General features: G+C 42.2%; 2 protein-coding genes across 2 annotated transcripts in view; one reads left to right on the top strand and one right to left on the bottom strand.

The window, feature by feature from the left end:
- Positions 1-748, top strand: part of clybl (citrate lyase beta like) — a 60234-nt gene extending 59486 nt beyond the window's left edge. Inside the window, 1 exon segment of the mRNA XM_062457520.1 lies at positions 342-748. Within this exon segment, the coding sequence (XP_062313504.1) occupies positions 342-434 (93 nt within the window). The 3' untranslated portion in view covers positions 435-748.
- Positions 749-16797: 16049 nt separating this feature from the next.
- On the bottom strand, positions 16798-21177 carry zic5 (zic family member 5 (odd-paired homolog, Drosophila)). The gene is made up of 2 exons (XM_062457518.1): positions 19999-21177; positions 16798-18509 (listed from the first exon to the last, which is right to left on the bottom strand). Exons 1-2 carry the CDS (start codon positions 21041-21043, stop codon positions 18070-18072), a joined length of 1485 nt encoding a protein of 494 aa, XP_062313502.1. The 5' UTR covers positions 21044-21177; the 3' UTR covers positions 16798-18069.

Here is a 21177-nt window from a genome sequence, read left to right as displayed (position 1 = left end):
ATCAAAGGATGAAATGATCCGCCGCAGGGAGAGAGCGTTTATTGATTTGCGTTTTTCTGTGTAACAAGTTATTTTCTACAACTAATTTGATCATTTTCGAGTTACTCTTCCCCTTCCCCTCACTCTGGAATTGTGAGGTTATCAACGTTATTGGATGAGGCCTTTTTAGTGTCCTTCTTGCCCAACATTACCAGAACGTTCCCTGGTAAGGCGGTTGATGTACTGTAGTGTTGTCTTTATTTCTCCTCTCCCCTTTCTCTCCTCCCTTCCCTTTCTCTCCCTCCTCTTCTTTCGTCTCCCCTCCTCTCCTCCGCCCTCCTGTCTCGTCTTTTATTCGCCAGGGGGCGTTCACCTTCCGAGGCAACATGATAGACATGCCATCGCTGAAGCAGGCACAGAACATTGTCACTTTGGCGGACGCTTTCCCCAAGTAATGACCTTTGGGCGAAACGGCGACGGGAGGAGAAGAGGGCGGGCGAGGATCCACAAAGCAGAGAAAAGAGAAGGGAGAGATGAGAGCCGAGACTCAGTGATGAGACCCAAGCTGTCTCCCACCACCCGGCCATCTGATAGACACTGCTAACAAACAGATCCCATGAGATAATTGAACTTTACACACAATACACTTCAGACGCTGCAACAAGGTTGTAATCGGTGTTCATTTTGTTCATTTCTTTTGTGGAGTAAATGTTGACTGAATTTATTGGATTACTGTTATTTGTGAACTAATAAAGCTTGTGATATTTGACGCTCATTTTCTGTACCCATGATTGTTGCTCAGTAATATGGATACCATAACAACAGTTTGGGGTTGTTACTGTGCCAGTTCATGGTTACTATGGGACAAGGGCACTTGGCTGGGTGCGTGCGTGTGTGTGTGTGTGTGTGTGTGTGTGTGTTTTTGCTTCCTCCCCTGCCTCTGTGTGGTGACGGATGCCCCGGCATCTCCAGGGTTCAGGCAGTTGGGTGAAAGGGTAAACAAACACAACAAGCCACCGTTGTTCCTGCATTCAGGGCTGGCACAGCAGACCCACGGCCCCAGCCAGGGCACCGCTCTGGGCCCCAGACCCCACCTCCAACCCCACAGAATCAGGGGCCCGGGCCTTGCAACATCAAAGTCTTGTTGGCTAAGGAGCCTCAATGAGTTTACTTAAACCAACAATTCAAGTGTTTTTGTCTCTGTGCCCCTCAGCCTAGAAGCATGGGTCTTTGTGAGTGGACTGGGACTGTGCCATCAGCGAGGGCCTCCATTGGACAGCAGGCACGCACACACACGTGGATACTGCCATTTTTTTTCTTTCACTTGAAAACTTGTGCAGGTTCTTGGCTGCCCTGTATTTATTGATGTAAGACAGTAAAAGCCTATTACACATTCAACATGAACTATTGAACGATGATACATGCTGGACTGATTCCTCTGCTGTCAAATGCACAGTCTGTACAATCCACCGTGGTCAAAGGTAAACACAAAAACAATTTAAAAAAAACACGAAGCATGGCATATAGATGACATACAAAATGTGCACATAGATTTTTGTATTCCTTGTTCCTTAGCAGTAGAATGGAACTAAACGCCATGTAAGTCTGTCTAGCAGAGACATGGCCAGGGCTTTGTCTCTGAGTGGGTCATGGGGGAGGTATCAAATGCCAAATAGTGCTGTTGGTGACCATGGTAATGAAAGGGGCGTGTGTGTGTGTGTGTGTTAGTCCACTACAGTATGATCTAGTGTGTCTGGAGCAAGTCGGTGCCAGGCCAAGCCCAGACAGAGCGAAGGACTCCACCCCTGTGGCCGGGCGAAGCTCCCAAAAGTAAACTCTCTCCTTGGCATTTGGCCCAAACTCGACTCCCACCTCTCTCGGCCCTCTTCAACCTCATCTCTGCTCCGGTGTGTCGTTCATGTGAAGTTCTCTTCTGTGTTGGTGTTGGCTCTGCTCTTCCAGCTTAGTTTGGTGTTGAGTGTTGTGGTGGTAAGGCGGACCTTCTGGGGTTGGCCTGTGTTGAGTGCTCAGAGCCTCCTCTTTAACTGTGTCTGGATGGCCTTTAGGTGTGGCCAGTGGAAGATTGTGTCCCAGTTCCAGTCAGAGGAGCTTAGTGTAGATAGTCACCGCATAGGTACTCACTTGATCCAACACGTTAGGAACGTTTTATGTTTTTACTATTTTGTGAAGTTATTATTTTTGGTATAGCATGGTTGATTTGTCAGATTGTCACCGAGGAGATAAAATGAGTAGCAGATCTTCTTTTTTGAAACCTTGAGACGCAGAATGCATCAATACTTAATTAATAAACATTTGTAAGACTGTAATGATGTCAGCCAGACAGGGATTTTGAACTAGAACTAGGCTTGCTACTACCCTGTCCCCTGTCTAGGAAAAGTCCCCTTTAAAGGGGCATCCCTCTCACTCTGCCCCTTAGTCCTGGAGGTAACAACAACAGGTGTCTAGGTGGGGGGAAATGCAAGACCAACAGCAAGGTACTCAACCATGACAATGAAGTTTTCGATGTTTTATTGCACACCTTAAGCTACCTGCTAGTCTCAGTGGATACTTGTACTTATTGGAATTTTGTTCTTTATATTGATTCATTGATTTCGTATTTATGATTAAGTTGAGAGATTCCAGTTTTACGTGGAGAATAGATATAACTTGTTTTTCCGGCTGTGGTTTTACAAAAGATTTTGCAAACGGATAAATCAGGCTGTAGCCTGTTATGGGGTGATAACATTTTATTTGCTTGTCTATTTTTTGTTTTTGTTTTTGTTTTTTTGATTAGTGGAATGTCTATGTGTCAGTTCCACCTTTACTGTGTAATTTCACATGACATTTATATCATGTGTGGAACTGACATAATCTTCTCAGCTTGTTCGCCAGATTTATTTAAATACATTTCGGTGGTATTCCCTTGGAGATTACATTACAATTAACACGATTATAACCTCACAAAATGGTGACGGGAATCAATTAGGCTTCGAGCACTATTTTCATAGCCCAGTTATGTGACGGCCGAAATTGCTTTCATAAATTACGAGGTACAACACAGGCGGAGAAAATGCATGTATGCAAAACACTGTCAGAGGAAAATTAAAACGAAATGTTTTACATATTTTTCCATTAATCTAAATGGGACCCGGGTGGCAAAGATGGGGTTAGTCGCTTAATTTTCTCGCCCGGGGATGCCCGGATAATGACTTCATTGTTTTAATAGTGTGCTAATGACAATATATGACAAACTAATTTCAACAAAGGATTATGTCCCAGTAATAAAATAACTCGTTAAGATCTTAGGAGAATGATTCTGTTGGAGTTAAGACGTTTGAAGAAATGTTTTTAAAGCAGCTGCTGTAGCCGTGGTGATGATTATGAACAGAGTTTTAGTTGACTCTTAATTTTGATACTATGTTTGATAGTCCTAGACATAACTACGCTTTACAATTAATTTGTTGTTTAAACATATGCCTACATAAAATTGTAGATCAATATCATTTATTGTACTGTAATCAACAGCTTTTAACTTGCAAAACATTTGACTGTTGCAAGATTTCTTTTGTTTTTGTTTACACCTAGGGCTCACCTTTTATTTTCTTTAACACATATAGCCTATATACCTAACACCCAAAAATGATATGCTTAGGCGTAGTACTACATGTGTTATACAAGAGATTACTTTTCTGTCCATGTGGAGATTTGAGGGTGGTTGATCATAAGTAGCCTATGGAAAAAAAAACCTAGGCAACTGAATCCAGCGGCCTTTTGACGTGTGGGTGCGCATAAGCACTCTTGAAAATTATTTATGGATTAATTTACTTTTTTTATATGAGGAAGATTGTCGTTTCTCAAATGTTTGATCTTTTGTAAAACGAATATATTTAATTATTTGCTTAAGTCTGTGACAAATTAAACAAAAAAAATATTTTTTAAGATAAAAAATACAAATAATCAAAAAATAAATACTTTTGCCGTTACTTATTGATGTGCCAATCATTGAAGATTAATGTTGAGTTCATGCTTTCGCTGCAAGACGTTTGGTTTAACGGGGCCTGCATCTTCACCGACGTTTGTGGTTGTAGAAGGTTTATGTTGCGAACTATTGGTAAAACCAAGATAAGGACAATGGGCACTTAACATGAACATTGGGTATCGACTTACCCGCCCGTTACTTGTCTGTCATTCTTCAAATTTACATAATATGTAATTCGCCACAGACTTAAAAATCTATCTGCTAGACGGCTGGTTGAGTGATTTGGCACATGTGGACCATCACTAACTTCATTTGGGAGAGCCTATTGTCGAAGAGAAAACGCGTCAGTCAGCGAGGAGAGAGAGCGGCGGCTCAATCACCCGGAATCACTGTGGACAAAATGTTCAAAAGGGGACCTGTTTGTCTACAAGCCTCAATTTTTTTTACCAAGGCAAACATTTTAATTGGAAGCATGGTCATTAAAACTCAATAAAACAGGCTTCGATTGAAATAGGTCTGTAAGTTTTATTAAGCTAATGTATTCCCATTTAGATTGTTATAGCCATATATATGTGTTTTGCTGTGGTCTGAACAAATCTAAGCTACAATATTTGTAATGATAGCCCACTGTGCTTTCATCCCTATTCACATGCATAATGTTTTCTTGTCATTGAAGTCTGTCTGCCAGTCTGTTATAGCCCAATTCCCAGTCGATGAAGTTCGCAGGGTCTAGAACCGTCTGCTCCCTGGCCCCCGAGTGCTCTAGGCCTGACTCCCCCCGATCCCCACTTCTTAAAGGGGACAGATCAAAGACTAGCCCGGCCCCGCCGGAGCCCACTAAAACCCGGTTGCTTTGTCTACTGTTGCTAGGAGGCTAGTAAACTGAGGAAGGGTGTTGGGGTCGTGGTAATGAGAGTCGTTACAGTGTGACAGTCCCTCCGACGTTTTTATACATCCAGGTTTGGTGTTGTCGCAGTTTTAAGCAACTAAGACTGTTGGTTGTCAAATGTTTGTATCCCTTAAAGAAAGCTCAATAACTGAAAAAGCAGAGAGCGTTACTTGTCTAGTGACGCTTTTTTATTTGCTGTCTTGTTAGCCTAAATCAAAATGCAGTGAAATCATGTAGACTAGCCGGTCCAACATAGGCAATTTGAAAGAACAATTACATTTGTTTTAATTTAGGCCTATAAGATAGCATACTAATTTAATGATTCATAGTCATGTTTTATGTTAATTAGCCTACTGTTGAGTAGATGATGAGTCATTGGATAGACTGTCATGACATGTTTCTACGTTATGGTAGATTTAATTTCCGGCAGGGCCATAAGACAGGCTGTTTTAAAAGACTTTGGAGCGTGTTCAATCCACAAGGACGTCTGTGGGGACTGGGGGAAAACTTTAATTCTCTTTTACTGTCACTGCTCTTATTCAAATATGTAATTCATCTAATTTATGAATGCATCAGATATACGCTCCCCCGGTTGATGTTTGGGGGACGGCGCAAGCGGAGAGGCGAACCTAATCACGCCCGTGTCCTTCACATATGCGAGGCATGTTGATTGATCATGCGCATTACATCTCTTAAAATGCAAGGTTAAAAGCCAAAGCTCGATTTGTACAAGCACTTCCTTGGGGGTAGTAGTGCATCCAAATAACTTAGCCAGACAGGCCGTTTGGGGCAGCAGATGAGTCTGTCTGTCTCTGAGTCTATCTGTCTGGTTGCATGTGACCGTCACCGAAAAGGTGGCATCATAATGTGATGGTCTTGTCTTTTAATTTAGAAACGGAATCTTATCATCTATTTTTAAACGTTTTTCTTAGAATGTGTAAACAGGATTCACTGACTCGCTATTGAGCTTCTTTTTTGGGGTCCAATATGAGAAAAGTACACGGAAATAAGAAGTTGCTTAACATATCAGGAAGGAAAATTATAGGGTAGGCTTTTATGTTTGTTACTCCGACTTTCATTTATGAAAACACACAGACCCACACACACACGTCTCTGACACTGGAGTCTCCTCATCAGTGCGCCCTACGGGAGCAGGTGGAGACCGGGCACGCGGCATGGGCACCTGCACGCTCAGCTGCGCGCACCTTGTTATTGCTGCCGCCGCGTGAGCACAGACAGCGACTCCGCCAGAGACCACATTCCGACTCTTTCCCCGTTACTCAGTCTAGCTGTCGTGTTCGCGTTACAACTCATCTCATTTTACCGTTTGTTTGACCGGCAGACCGGGGATGTGTTTTTGAGTGTGCCCTGAGGAGTAGAGAGAATGTCAAATAATGTGCGTTCTTGATCGCTGTCATCTCGATCCCCTGTGTGTTGACCATGAGTTCTGGTGCTTTGCTACAGTTTCTCCAAGCCTATAGTTCTAACAGCATAGCTTTAGGGGGATTGCTCATATTCCCTTGTACAGAACCCACCGTTTATAAGTATATGCATAGCAGTCGTACATGGTTGAGAGTGTTTCAAACTACATCGAAGTGAATCAACTTCATAAAAGTTTGGATATAATAGGTTACAGGCCTACCATGTGTCTCACAGGTCTCAAAGAGTATTAATTACAAAGCATTTGTGATTCTACTAGGCAAGCGTGCAGTGTCTTTTTCAAGAGACACAAAAAAAACATGTTATGGAGTCTTAAATATATCCTTCTTGCCACTCGGTCCAACATGGACCGAACATCATCTTCAGTAATCCAATTAAACCTGATAACCCAGAACTCGCGCGCAAGGCACGTATTATTTTGTCCCCTTTCTCTTTCAAGATTCTGACAAGCGTATTGGTCTCCTTGAAAGAAAGAGTCAAGAGCTGTCTTTCATCCCTGAGAGCACTGAAGGTCTATAGACCCGATTCAAGACGTTGAAAGAATTCTCTTGTTGTCTGTGTTCCGAAGTTAGGACTTGTGTGATGTCTTTTGTGTGTGTTGTTTTCGTAACACAGTCGTCAAGTCTAGTCGAAAATGCTTGTTACTTACAAAATAAACATGTTCTAAGATAAGACCGCATAATTGTTCAAAACGGAAATTAAGTAGGCCCCTAATGGATCAAGTAAACAAAGCATTTTTGGAAACAAGGCATATAGCTCAGGTTAAATTGCCAAATTATTTATCATTGTGTGTCTTTTATTTAAATAATTGGCTATATTGATTATCGAACTAATTATATTAAAATTCTCATCATTGTGTTGTAGCCTATAGGCTATCTAAGATCATTGAAGATTTATAGGAAGATTTTTTACACAATATAGGCTACAATTATTTTACCACAGAAATCATCTTCAACGGAATTGGAGTTCTGCTGAACTGTTTTCCATGTTCCTCTGCCTGCAGAGCGAATTTTAAAGACCATTCAAAGTGTCATATTGTTCATGGCAATGTTTAATATTTATTGCTGTTAATGAACAACACAACATGCATCATTGGACATGTTTTTTTTTTTCAATAATCGTAGGCCTGGCCTACTATGGTATGATCATATAAACCCATTCGATAGCGGACAGAGTTTGAGGACGGATTGAAACTTTGGCTGTACTGACTGCAAAGCAATTAATATTATGCCACGCAACATCCATATTGTTGGCATTCAGCAATGACAGGTAATTGACATTAATCCGCTCTCTCTGAGACTCAGGGGGGAACTAAAGTAAACGGGGATACGGTTAATGAAGCACCACTTGCCCTTTGAATCTCGGTCACAGTATGTAGTGGCGAAGTTTGAACGAACTTTATCCCTTCATTTATTAGCACGCGTCATAAAAAAGTTGGAAGCATGTAAAACCGCATGGAACGAGCATTCCAGGGATATTTACAGGTGATAAGGTTTCTGATCATTTTTCTTTCAACAGAATTAGTTTTCCCTTTCAACTAAGACAAACATTATTTTGCCTTCTTAATTACCAGAAAACGTTTTGCAATATAATGGTTTTTTATTTAAATTGCGTCTAATGGCTACAAAAATATTTTGAACTGAACTTCTCACAGTGAATTCAGACTCGGAAATTAAAATAAAATTTGAATTATCGACTTTTAATAGCACGTCACAAAGTCCCTATTTATTGGACATATATGCTGATCATATGTGGTGCTCCAAATTGTCAAGGTTGCATCAGGGAGTGCGATATTTCTCTCTGGGGAGTAGCAGTTAACTTGACATTTGCCTCCCTTTCTGACCATCACTGTGAGCCTCACTGTCATCTTGCACTAATAAATAAGGCATTTCCGTAAACATAGAATGGTTATTATCCTTATTATCATCTCTATCATGAGATCTTCTCCCCTTGCACCGTGACAGGCCGACAGTTGCTGGGATGCGAACAGGATTCCCCCATTCTCAGGTGAGGAGTCACCGCCTCATCTCCGCTCTGCAGCGCGCAGCGTCCTGCTACAGGAGCCGTAGTAATGAGGGTTCCCGTGGGGGCCTCCCGGTTGGAGAGGTGTCATAACCCCGCCACGGCCATGGAGCCAGCAGCGCACGCTCACACCTTCAGTCCCGTCTCCCCCGGGCTGCGCCTGCCGCAGCCTCTTCACTCGGAGTTCACGTTCACCGCTCAAGTTTTGACAGCCGTAATAATGGGCATGGCAACACCGAGAAACACAAGGGAGGGGCGGGTTGTGTATTTGAATGTTTCATAGGAATGTAAGAAAATAAAATACTTTCATAATGTATTGAGACAGGCCATGATCTCTCTGCATCAGGACACCTGAATCCTGTTGTTTAAGCCACTAAGATGACGCCAAGGAACAATTGTGAACATTGGCTTCATCTAGTACCATAAAGCAAGGAGGTGTACCATATAACAAATGACAAGTTTTCACCTATTAGACCACCATCTTATAGACATTTGAAATTATCCTGGCTTTTGGCATGAAAGAGCATGTCATATGTTCTGGATGACAGTACTAGGGCAGTGATCATCATTTACATCTTACAGGTGACCTCCACTCACAACTCCACATTGTGTCAATCATGGATTAGACAGAAATCTCTGAAAATAGTATCTTCAGCAAAAACATAAATATCTCCCGGTTAAAATGGACTATATTTCATTCCTATATATTTTCCATCATTATCCTACGTATTATATCATGCATTAATATGCTGTTGTATCTGACGCAGTGTCAGTATGATGGATCTGCAGTGCGAGTTGGTGAGATATTCTGTCATTTACCATGGCAAGTGTCAGGAAGAGAGCAAGAGGTGTAGCCCCCCAATGGGGCCGGCCTAATTATACAATTAGTCTTGTGATTAGGACAGTCCAGCGGTAGTGCCCTCTGGGACACACCCACAATGTTATGGACGTTATATATCAAGCTCCATCAAGACATCCAGGGCTTATCCTAAGAGGTGAGCTAAGTTCAGTTTGTTTGACAGTTTTGAACTTTATATAAGAAAAAGGCAATCAAAACAAGGATATTTTTGCGAGTTTGTTAAGCCGATTAGCCAGCAGAGAGTGAATGGTGGTGTCTTAACCACCAAGAAAAGGCATCAACGGAAGGTTGGCCTCAGGCTTTATGGACTTTTTTTGCTTCTATATCCCTGGCAGAGCAAGATCCCCAGGAAACTAACTCAAAACTACCACTGTTAAATTACATTTACATGCATGCATTTAGCAGACACTTTTATCCAAAGCGACTTCCAAGAGAGAGCTTAACAGAAGAGCATAGGTCACTGATCTTAACAACGAGATAGCCCCAAACATTGCGAGCAGCTGAATGAACACATAGAGAAACCGTCCTCCTGCTTCTCTCGGAAGATAAACAGGTTTTCCCACTTCTAGCTCATGTCTACGACTGTCACAGTCATCAAACCCAATTGGATGACCTTCGGAAAGACCACCATTGGCCAAAAAACTATTGGGTAAACCCTACAGAATCCTCAATCCTCAACATGAATGTCAAAAAAACATTATGTTCATTTATCTCGGGAACATCTTGAACTATTCCTCCAATAACCCACCTCACTCTTTCTTTGAGCCCTTCCAAAATCAGTTAGAGGTGCATCACATATCTTATAGCCTATCCACATCTATTTTTGAGCTTATCCCTGGTCAGTTGGAAACACAAAGTCCCCCATTATCTCTAGTCGCTTTATGGCTCCAAAGCCATAAAGCCATATCTGTTGTTGCCAATCCCAGAGGTGAGTTATATAGAGAGGTGAGTAGTGTTGTGATGTTTTAGATCCATCCTGCTCTACCTCTATATGGAACCAGAGGGAGGTCTTCCTTCTGCATGGCTGGTGACGCATTGAGGCCCTCTCCGTGGAGTCCTCAGTGCTATCTTACGGGCTTATCGCCCTGGATTAGAACTCCATTGAAGAGAAGGGAGTTATAGGGGACTTAGGTTATTCAGACACCACACTTTGAGAACTTGCCTACAATAGGCTACAGAGGGACTTCACAATGTGGAGTTAGTCAGACCCCCTACTGCATTTGTATGCAGGCAAAGCTTGCGACTGACTTAGGACTGACTGGCCAGATTTTGGTCTGCTGTTTATTTGATAAGATTTGTATCTGGTGTGTTATCTCATTGTTTATATGATTTTGTTTGTGTCTCCTTACCGGTTGGTACCCCAACAGACCACCACCCATCACCTTGTTTTTCTCATGTTCTCTCTCTCTCTCTCTCTCTCTCTCTCTCTCTCTCTCTCTCTCTCTCTCTCTCTCTCTCTCTCTCTCTCTCTCTCTCTCTCTCTCTCTCTCTCTCTCTCTCTCTCTCTCTCTCTCTCTCTCTCTCTCTCTCTCTCTCTCTCTCTCTCTCTCTCTCTCTCTCTCTCTGCTTCCCAATATCTCTAACCCCTAGTCCTGCTTCTCACTATTTCTATTTTTACTCTGCTTGTCTTCCCTTCTGTGGATGGTCCTGCTCACCTCACCTCTCCAGCTGTGAGAGAACGATTTCTTCCTCTCTGAATGCTGACCTTTTCTACAACGAGGGGTAAGCATTCGGGCTAGTCCTCTGATGTTGCAGGCTTGATAGTTCCACACAAATCTGGGGGAGATACCAATCACTGCCCACATTGGAAGGGGTGATGGTGAAAAAAGAGTGATGGAGAATGGGGGTAGATAGATATGGTTCATCGGAAAAGGTGTTTGTTCAAATGTTATGACCCATCCTGAGGCGTGTCATTAAGATACCGCTTTGGGTATGAAAGAAAACGATGCAGACTTGAAATTGGGCTGCAGGGGTTGGTGATGGCAAATGCGATCACTTGAAAGGTTAAGAAATCAATTTGGGTTTCTATTTTGTCTTCCTGTCAGGACACTGTTGTTGTTGGAGATAACTTCTGCGCCAGCATATCTTCACCATTTTTAAAGCATTTCTCTCATACCAATAGCTTTTGAAGAAAGAAGATAAAATTGCTTTTATTTAATTTAAAGTTACAGAGAACAAGCTATGGTCACTGGGCATTTGTCAGACCTTATTTAACATGACCGTTGACTGAGAATATGGTTTTTGTTTCATCAATGACCTCAGACAGCTTTGGAAGTACCTACATGCATTAAATTCAGGACAACGATGCAGAATTAAGTGTGAGCACCAAAGCAGACAAAGGGTACAACCATTAGCCGTGCCAAGCCCCATCTTCCTTTAGGATGAAAAGGTTTTCTTTGTGGTCCAGCGTTGACACTAATAAGACCAAGTCTCGGACAGGACCATCTAATCACATGACTTGAACCAGACTACATCTATTACACTATCAGTTGTGATTATGGTCAACTCTCCATTCAGCTTTAACAGGCTTTAAGGTTTTAAGGTCCCAATGACCAACCAGGTGCTGACTGCCAAGGCTTGCATGATAACCTGAGACAGCTACCATTAGACCGAAACTCAGTCTTGTTCCACATCTGAGGCCTGCATGACCAAAACATCACGTGACCCAACCACCTCTACTATCATACAGCCGGCTGGCTAATACACCGTTACGCCAACACACTGAACCAAACATCCTACATTTACAAGCTTCTAGCAATCCCCTGTAACACAGGAGGAAAGAGCACTTAGCCAATGTCCGTACTGCATAAGCACGCTGATCTTCCCCTCCTTCTCTACCTTCTGTCCAGCGGGCTGAAGCGGGGCCAGGTATCAGGCCCTGGCTTGGACACTCGTCCGTGGACGACCTTGCTCTCTTCACCTGCTGCCTTGGAGGGGCTCCCAGACCCGACCATGGGGCTTTGGACCGGCACCAAGTCTCTACCCCCACAGATGTTACTGAGCGCCTGATATTATGTCAGCTTCTCTGGGATGGAGACAGGCAAGAGCAGGGTGATGCATCTGCTCTGCTGTGGAGGGGTGGATGAATGAAAAGTAGCCAAAGGCGTGATGATAACATGATGACAGGAGAGAGAGGGAGGGAGATAAATAAATAAATAAATAAAGAGAGAGAGACATGGAGTTATCGTATAACTGTAATGTAGGCAGTTATATGAAAATCTGGTAAGTTTCCTGGTTTATAAGAGTTCTTTGACTGAATCAGCCGTTAAAATCTCGTAAAAAAACAATCTTTTGTTTGCTCAGAAAATGTTTTGCAACTTTTTAGGGTTTGCAGATAGGTCTACACTTTCCTTTGAATATTCTAGAATATTCACTTTGAAACATTAATTCATATGAAAATATATTATGTATTTGCAGACTATCAGTCTGCCTAAAACTGTGGGACAACTATTTGTTTTGGCAATGTGTTGTCAGTTTCAGATGATAATATACAGGCCCTGCATTTACAGAATGTTAAACATTTTCATTTGAGAAATTATCAATATAAATATATTTTAATTTAATGACTCCTTTATCTAATGAATGTTATGATTGCAGTAGCCTGGCTACATGTTTCAGGCCAGCTGAAAGAGCATTTCCATTTCAGGCTAAATAATCTTTGGTCAGTTTTATACTAACTTCCAAACCGGCAGGCTTTCGGGTTCATATAGTCCAGGGTGATCTGACTTTACTGTTGCCATTAAGTCTCTGTTTCTTTGTCTGAGTCCAATGCCTAAATCTCATTGAGTGTTTTTGGTGAGTGCTTAGCTTTCTTCTCAAACCTGAAAACGGAAATTATAGGCTACTTGACATTTGGGACCACACCTTAAATGTGCTTCCCTAAATATACAGGGCGGGATCAGACGTAACAACATAAACCATCTCAACAGTGTAGCTAAATAAATTGACATGCAAACGGAAATCAGCCAAAGACATACAAAGTGCGTCCAGCCCATGACACAAGTCCCGTCAGCTTTTCCTCTCTAACGTGTTACAAAAATTCAGCTTTTCACAGTTAATTACAAGTACATTATGATGTGCTCACTAGGTAATTGATTTAATGAAGTTCCTATAAAACTATTAAGACTCGGTATAGGTCAGGCGAGTGCCCCCCCGGCGAGCCCATTGTAGGATGTTTAACTCTAGCACTCCTTTCGGAAAGACATAGGGGCTAATAGGTGAAACCACAGCTGCTCGAATAAGGGTCGAGCGAGCCGAGAGTTCAGATTCTAGGCTTCCAGACCACGAACATCCAGTCACCCAGCCTCTAATCCAAAGGGACAACACATTTCCTCAACTTTCCCAACTACCCAACTTTCCTGTAGTTACAGCACATAGAGCTCAGGTTACGGCTTCGTTTCTCTGTTGGTTTATCCCTTCAGAGACTAAAAGTTTTCATTCGTTCGGTCTATCTCACTTCTCGGTCTAATTCGTTCTTTATAGACAACTTCGCATATACTCACTGCGCGAGAAACAACGTGCCCTTTTCCGCTGTCTTGATAAATACTGTTCCGTGTGTTATCTTGGGTATTAGAGGTTAGGAGCTGACCGGGTGAAGTAGCATGTGCAACTGCAACTGGATTCGACTGTTTCTCACTTATTCATGAAACTTAAGCTAGTAGCCAGGTAGGGTGCATGGAAGATATTGGCAAAATGCCTAGAGAATGAATATGTGCCCAGTTTTCTCACTCTAGCATAGCATGCTGATGAGGGGGAGACGGGGTCAGATGTTGGAAAGTAAGAAACTGTCTGTTTGACAAGGAAGAGACAACACGGCTGTTTTAATCGTGTACATATTTTTCGTCATGGGACATGTTGCTTTAAAGGGTCTTAAGAGTGCCAAAACAGGTGGAAAGTTACTAAATGGTAATTGGTCTCAGACATTTAACACATGTGTTGGGTTGGGGGTTTGTTCCGAATATCAAGAGAATATAGCCTACTAAGTCAACATTTTCCTATGTTTGTCTTCGGCTATAGAAGCCGTCATAAAAGACAAAATAGAATTTCATGCAACACTAAATGCAACAACAAGTGTTAGCCTAAGTGCATGCATGAGATCCCTGTCAAAATATTGTAAAATAAAAGTAAGATGGTATATCTTTTTTCTGCATTTAGTTTTTTACGAGCATTACTATTTCAACGTAGGCACCCAATGTATTACCGTAAGCAACTATTCCCATTTCGATTTACGATATTCAAAAAAATTATAAAACTGGAAGAATATTTTATAGACATATTGTTTTATGTTTATAAAAGCTTCCTATTTTACAGAAGTTTTGGAAGTTCAACATAATATGGAAGAAAAGGTTCTGTTAAAGCAATTCTATTGGGTGATCTCAGCTTTCATTTTGGGGTATTTTATTTGAAAATATGGCATAGTCATCTAAAATAGTAGTTTAATCTCTCTCGCTCTTTCTTCAAATTAGAAAACGGTTTTCTGCTTCAAGGGGTCGTTTTTGTCACAAGGTGTTGCTGTTCTGCTGTGTTTAGGCACTGCGCGTAGTCTTCTTTTTATGTGGGCCCACTACTTATCCCTGTTGCTGTCCAAAATCTGGTATGAACAGACTTGACCATGACACTTTTTTATTTAAAGTACCACCGGCTGCCGTTGCCTTGAGTTTATAGGTTAACGGTAGCATACAATCAGTATATGTTAGATCCAACAACAGAAACTTTGACTTTGTTCAGGCAAAGGATCACCTCAAAAACATTTTAATGTAGGCTTTGTGTTGATGCTCAGAGAGATGACTAGCTAATGCTTGTAAACTCTGACAAGACAGCATTTGTTTTGGTTCTACGGTCGTCTGAGAAATTATCATTCAGCCCTTATAAAGGACGAAATGAGAGAGAACGAACCCCGGTTTCACCGCGACTTTTGCTTTGTCCTCTCCCCAGTGGCGTCTGCATGTCTGACTCTGCCTGTTACTGATTTGCAGGCAGCATGTTAAGGTGGCCCGTGTAAGTGATTTCCACGGGCATCCCACTAAAGGAGAACAAATCGCTGACAAAGGAGTGCCTTTCCTATTCAGCAGCGTCGTTAGGACAACCAAAAAGTATTCCTCAGATAATAAGTTCTACTTCAAAGAGCTTCTCATTGAACGGTGACTGCTTCACTCCTTTTAAGAAGTCTCTCCTTTTCAAGCCGAGGGAACCGTCTATTTGGTTATTTTTCATCGTGTTTATTTTGCAACATTCAGGAGCACTTGTTTTAGATAAATGCATGAATACTCTACCCATGTCCAAATAAATGTTTGTGAACAAAAGCGAAATGCAAAGCAAGAGTGCTTCCCATAAACAAACCTAATTAGAAGACACAACATTTGTAGGACCTAAGGGAAGCTCTTGAGACCCCCAAAAAGGTCAAAAGCCTACAACTGCTGCTTTTTCTATAAATTAGGACGCACATAGCCTATAAATAACTTGTTTGCTTTTTGCCATGGCATAGTTTCTGGTGGGGCCGTTGCACCTGCTAGAGTGGGAGCCAGAAAATAAGTAGAGAATGCTGCCTTCTTGCTTTCCATTCAGCTTTGTCCAACCGAAAATCACGGGTGCCCAACAATATCACAATCTCAAAAGGCTACATATCTCAATGTGGACTGACTCTAGGATTCAAAACGTGCGTGACTTATTATGGGGTCTGCATTGAATGAAATATTACCTGTTACCTCGTGACCGTACCACTCCTGTAATTGTTTTACAGAATGACCTGTTCATGTGGCGAAACCTGTCTCCGTAGCGGTGGCAAACATGCACTTGCACATTAGGCTGTTTCTCTGTCAACAATGTATTTGCGGTGACACATGAGGCATTTCTGGAGTAGGTGCTCAGAGTGCTTTGATGATAGTTCATTTAGTGGCAGTTAGTGTTGTGGACCAGACATATTCAAATGTGAGCGTCTCGCTCCCCAATTGCCATAGAAATCCTAACGCACCATGAAGACTGGCAAAGCGTCCAGCCTTCCGCTCAGAAGTAGCGGCCTTTGAAGTGGTGCACGACTCGCGTTGGTCAATTTTAATTCTATAGACGGGACAGGGGACACTTTGAAAGTGAGATTGTGCGTTTTAATGGTGAAAATAAGAGGGGGACTTGTTTCATATACTCTATACACGGTCCTGCTTATTGTCAGATATCTTTTTATCTTTTATTTTTCCCATGAATGATTCATGCTTGCTCTGCTTTGTGCTGTCCCGCCTTTCAGAAAGAACGCCATTAGGGGTCTGTAAATTCCGCCATTAGCCTAGTGATTAGACCAGCCTCAGAGTTAGTGGTTATTCCTGAGATATCCGTGTACTGGACTGTAAGACAATTCACATATCCATATTTCATTTACAAGTCTAGATGTTCAGCCACTGTTCAATTTTGGTAGCATGTTTGAAAACCTCGAGTTTGAATCGTCAAACTTTGTGTCAGGTTGCTGATATGACCTAAGATCATAACTCAGCTTTATATTTCTTCTTCTTTCTAGACACATCGGTGCCCTTTATAAATGAAAATGTTGTCTGTCCTAAAAGACACTTGTTAACTACATGGCCTGGAGTGTTTATTCAGGTTAATCGTAAACTTGTGTTGTCAAATTTATCCCGAACATCAAGGGTCTGCACAATCAAATCTGGTTCACCATCACGTTTTATCCATCATAACCAACAGTACCATGCGCCTCAAAGACAGATTACTACAAAGGGCATGCGAGAAAAGAGATTTTCACATTACACAGCCTATTCAAGTAAGAATAATTAGTTTTTTTTCCTTTACAGAACACAGTAAAAAGCATCAGTTAATACATTTCACCAAAATTGATATTATTATTCTTTGGTGTCTCTGTAATTCCAGCACGACATTGATACCAGCAAATAAATTACAATGTACAAAACATGAAAACTACAATAACATTCACGAGCATCAATACAGTTAATATACAAATGCGTCAGGGACAAAGCCTGTCAGTCTACATATTTAGGTTCTCAGGGGACTTATTCGTACTCTTTAACGAGCGTAACACCTGTGTATTTTTTTGTTGTTGCATAAAATATAGTCTTAAATAGTTCTTAAATATTAAAAAATGTCATCCAAACATAGCTATTGTATAAATTTTTCAAACTAATGTATGAACCCTTTAAGACACTTGTATGTTTATCATATATTTCCGGGTGATATATGCCGCTGTATGCTGTTGCTGATCTAGCTAATCTGTTATGTTTACATTCCTGACCTTATCTCAACTGATGCAACTGGTGTAATGGATATTTGGACGAATTAAATGAAAAATGCAGCTCCATTCATATTTGGAAGTTAGCTACTCAATATGCTGGTCAGCGACTACTGATGGCAACAGCGCTGGTTTCTTGTAGGCTAATACTCTGGGGTTAGACAATAATGGATAAGGCATGTTACCTAAATACAAGTCGAGGGATTGGGAATGTCGATCAGGTAAATGACAATTTAACCTTCATGTATGTTGGTCTACCTATACACATTTCCTTTTGAGAAGGTTTTTGCTTCTCAGAATAAAACCGTTAGGCCTATATCTAAGCTATGTGACTCATGAAACAAATCTTTGAATGACTGAATATTCTGTAGCTTTAGCAACAACGTACAGGCCTACTGACTATTCCAATCTAAATAAAGTGTTTGTGGTTGAACAGTGTTGTAATGTCCATACATTCACTTCTTTCCAGGGAAAATTAGGGCTCATATCAAGGCATGTTTCCCCCATAGTCTGTTCTCCACCGCATTTTAGGCTACTTGATGTTTAAAATAGTTGATATGCTTATACAGTTATTAAACTCCTACGCTCAAGGGCCACTATATGTTTTACCGGTAGGGAGATGACGTGGGGAATAAAATATGTCCTGTCTGTAAACATTAGAGCATTGTTCTAGGGTCTGAGTGTCGGAAAGAATCCTCATCGTCCGAATCTGACGTTGGCACATCGCTGGAAGGGGTATGGAGGTGGTTGGGTCCCCCGCTCCCTTGGCACACGTACCACTCATTGAGGTTGGTAACCTGAGGCGAGAGGTTTGTGGACCGGTTCCTGTGCGTTTCAGAAGAAGGCGAAAGGGGGGCGCCTAGAGGGTTCGTGGATGAAAGGTAGGAAGCGTTGGCGGAGGGGGGCGGAGGGGATTTGCAGTGGACTTTCATATGCTTTCGTAGTGAGCTGGGGTGTGTGTAGGACTTGTCACAGCCGCGCACTTTACAGTAGTAAGGCTTGTCACTGGTGTGGACGTGAGAGTGCTTCTTCCGGTCGCTGCTGTTGGCGAATTTCCTGTCACATCCATCAAATTCGCACTTGAAAGGCTTCTCCCCTGAAATAAATAAATAAATATCATTGCGTGGCACAGTCAAACATGATATCATCTATGACACGATAACATCAGTTGGTTATTTCAAAGTCATTACAGTCAGAACAATAACATGAATGTTAGAACCTGTAAGATCGGTCAATTTCAATAATTAATCCTCACCATTTTAGAACACACAATATCAATTTTGCTCACACTCACACAAATATCAATTAATTTCCTGCACTTTCAACATAACTGTTTGCATGCTAGATCAAAAGTAGGCCAACAGCCTAATTGAAACCGTCACTTAACTGCTTGGTAACATACCACTTCCAGTGTAATTACTCCATAAACGGTCGGTGTGGCAGCCCACTCCGCCGCGAGGCCTTCCTCCCCAACATACCTTATTTATTATACATCTCCACCGCCACCACTTCACTCCCTTATATCGGAGGCATGTCCATTGATAAACACGTGTAACTTGTCATACTCATGTGGCCTACTCATGTACATGGGGAGAGGATGTAAACTCAGTGCCACAATGGACAGTTGTCAATGGAAATTACTCAGAGGAGAAAGGTGCTGACGTGATGTGGTATATTTTAGGCTAAATAAGGACAAGAAAAAAAGAAGTACAAACAGGTGCATGGGCTGATTGCTAAAATCACTGCTTGGAAAATATTTGCTTGATTCATAATGGAATGTGTGCCATCGGGGTTGAGAATAATCACATACGGAAAAATAAGGGACCTTGAGTTCCTTCCGTTGAATTCCGATAAATTGACTGAACATGGCCACATAGCATTGGCATAGTGAGATTGAGAATGCATAAATTCTGTTCTGGTGGTATAGATTGCCTTTTTGAGTGACTGCTCAATATGTTCCGATGGAACAGTTCTTTTGTTTAGATACGACTTTTAGACAAAAACAAAATGTAGTTTATGTTATGGTTATATGGTTATACAACTAGGCTACTGATGCTTAACAAATATAGCCTATAGCATGTTTCTTTTGAACCCTGACTGCCATATTTTGTTTTAGTCAAATGTCAAAAGACAAATAACAGCACTTGTTCAACCCTGAACAAAATGCATTGAGTGATGTGTTTAGTCGATATCTCAATGCATACTCCCAGAGCTGTAAACGTCCATGCGGACTGAGAACCATTACGCGTATTCTACCAGGAGCACTCATTTGGAAGTACGTAAGCACGTTTTACAAACCATATGCTCTAATCCTCCCACGTTTGTCCCCACGTATGTATGAGTAAAATAGCGCATGCTTCAAATACGAAATTAGTGACTTACATTCAACTGTATCCTAACTTAATTATTGTATAAAACTACTCCCGTTACTTTTACGCACGGTCACTGTCCCCGGCTGTTTGAATAGCAGCTTATACTCGTGTATTCAACCATTCTACACTGTTTCATTGATACAAGGAGAATTTCTCCATGAGTTGTGTTTACATGCAGTTGTAGTAGGATAATCTTGATGCATTTTCGCTTACCTGTGTGAGTCCTCTTGTGAATCTTTAGATTTTCTGACCGGGCAAACACTTTACCACAACCTGGGAATGGGCAAGGGAACGGCTTTTCTCCCGTGTGAACGCGAATGTGATTTATCAGTTTATACTTCGCTTTAAATGCTTTTCCTTCGCGCGGACATTCCTCCCAAAAGCAGACGTGGCTGCTTTGCTCCGGTCCCCCAACGTGCTCTACCGTAACATGGTTCACCAGCTCGTGCATGGTGCTGTAAGTTTTGGAGCAGGGCTTCTTCGAACTTAGTTCCTGGTCGATCCATTTGCAGATTAACTCTTGCTTGATGGGCTGCCTCATGTATCTCAAGAACGCCCCCGCGGCTCCGTGAGGAGCAGACGCGATGTTCACATTGAGGTTCATGGAGTTGTAGCTATGGAGAGAAGAGGGTCCATAGTGCTCGGGCCTGTGGCCGAAGTGCTCTGGCCTTCCGTAGATGTCCCCCGGTAGACCCAGGCGCATCTGCCCATTGAGGGCATGGTGATGATGAGCACCTGGGGACGATTGGTCGTGAAGTCCAGAGAAAAGTGGATGGGCACCACTTTCCGTGTGCCCATAAGCACCTGTTGGGGAGATGAACATGCCATGGTGATGAGGGGAGGAGGCGGAACTATGCTGGTCGCCAAGTGCATGCATAGCAGAGGCTGAGAGCTCTCTCCTGAGGATGAAGTCCCTGCTGCTTGAGTAGCCTGAGTGGGGGTGAGCCACAGGGAAACCAACTGTGGTCTGAGCAGAAGTGAAAGATGCCGCGGTCTGGGCTTCGGGATGGCTCTGAATGTGCTGAGAGGGACTAAGTTTGAGAGCATTTGTCTGTGCCATGTGCTCGGGTCCAAATGGAGTTAGTGCCACTCCAGGGTCGTTGCCCATCTCCCCAGGGTGCAGGTGGGCATGGTGGGAGAGAGGGTGATGCCCCCCCAACCCCGGGAAGCCTGTCATATTCTGATGAGGAAGGGGTTGAGTCGCTGCCAAATCCGCTAATCTTATCGCCGGATTCCTCTTGCTTAAAGGGGGCTCCATGTCTAAACTATGAAGTCCATCCACACTTACCGCTATTGTTTTTTCCTCTTGCCACGTTATCTAAAACATTACAATATATGTACATAAAGATCTATATAACTTCTTTTGTCCTGCCTCTAACTCTGCTTGCTCCT

Source organism: Osmerus eperlanus, chromosome 3 (assembly GCF_963692335.1).
Source record: "Osmerus eperlanus chromosome 3, fOsmEpe2.1, whole genome shotgun sequence".
NCBI classification, from domain to species: domain Eukaryota; kingdom Metazoa; phylum Chordata; class Actinopteri; order Osmeriformes; family Osmeridae; genus Osmerus; species Osmerus eperlanus.
The sequence above is the reverse complement of the archived record's forward strand: the minus strand, read 5'-3'. Positions and strand labels throughout refer to the sequence as shown.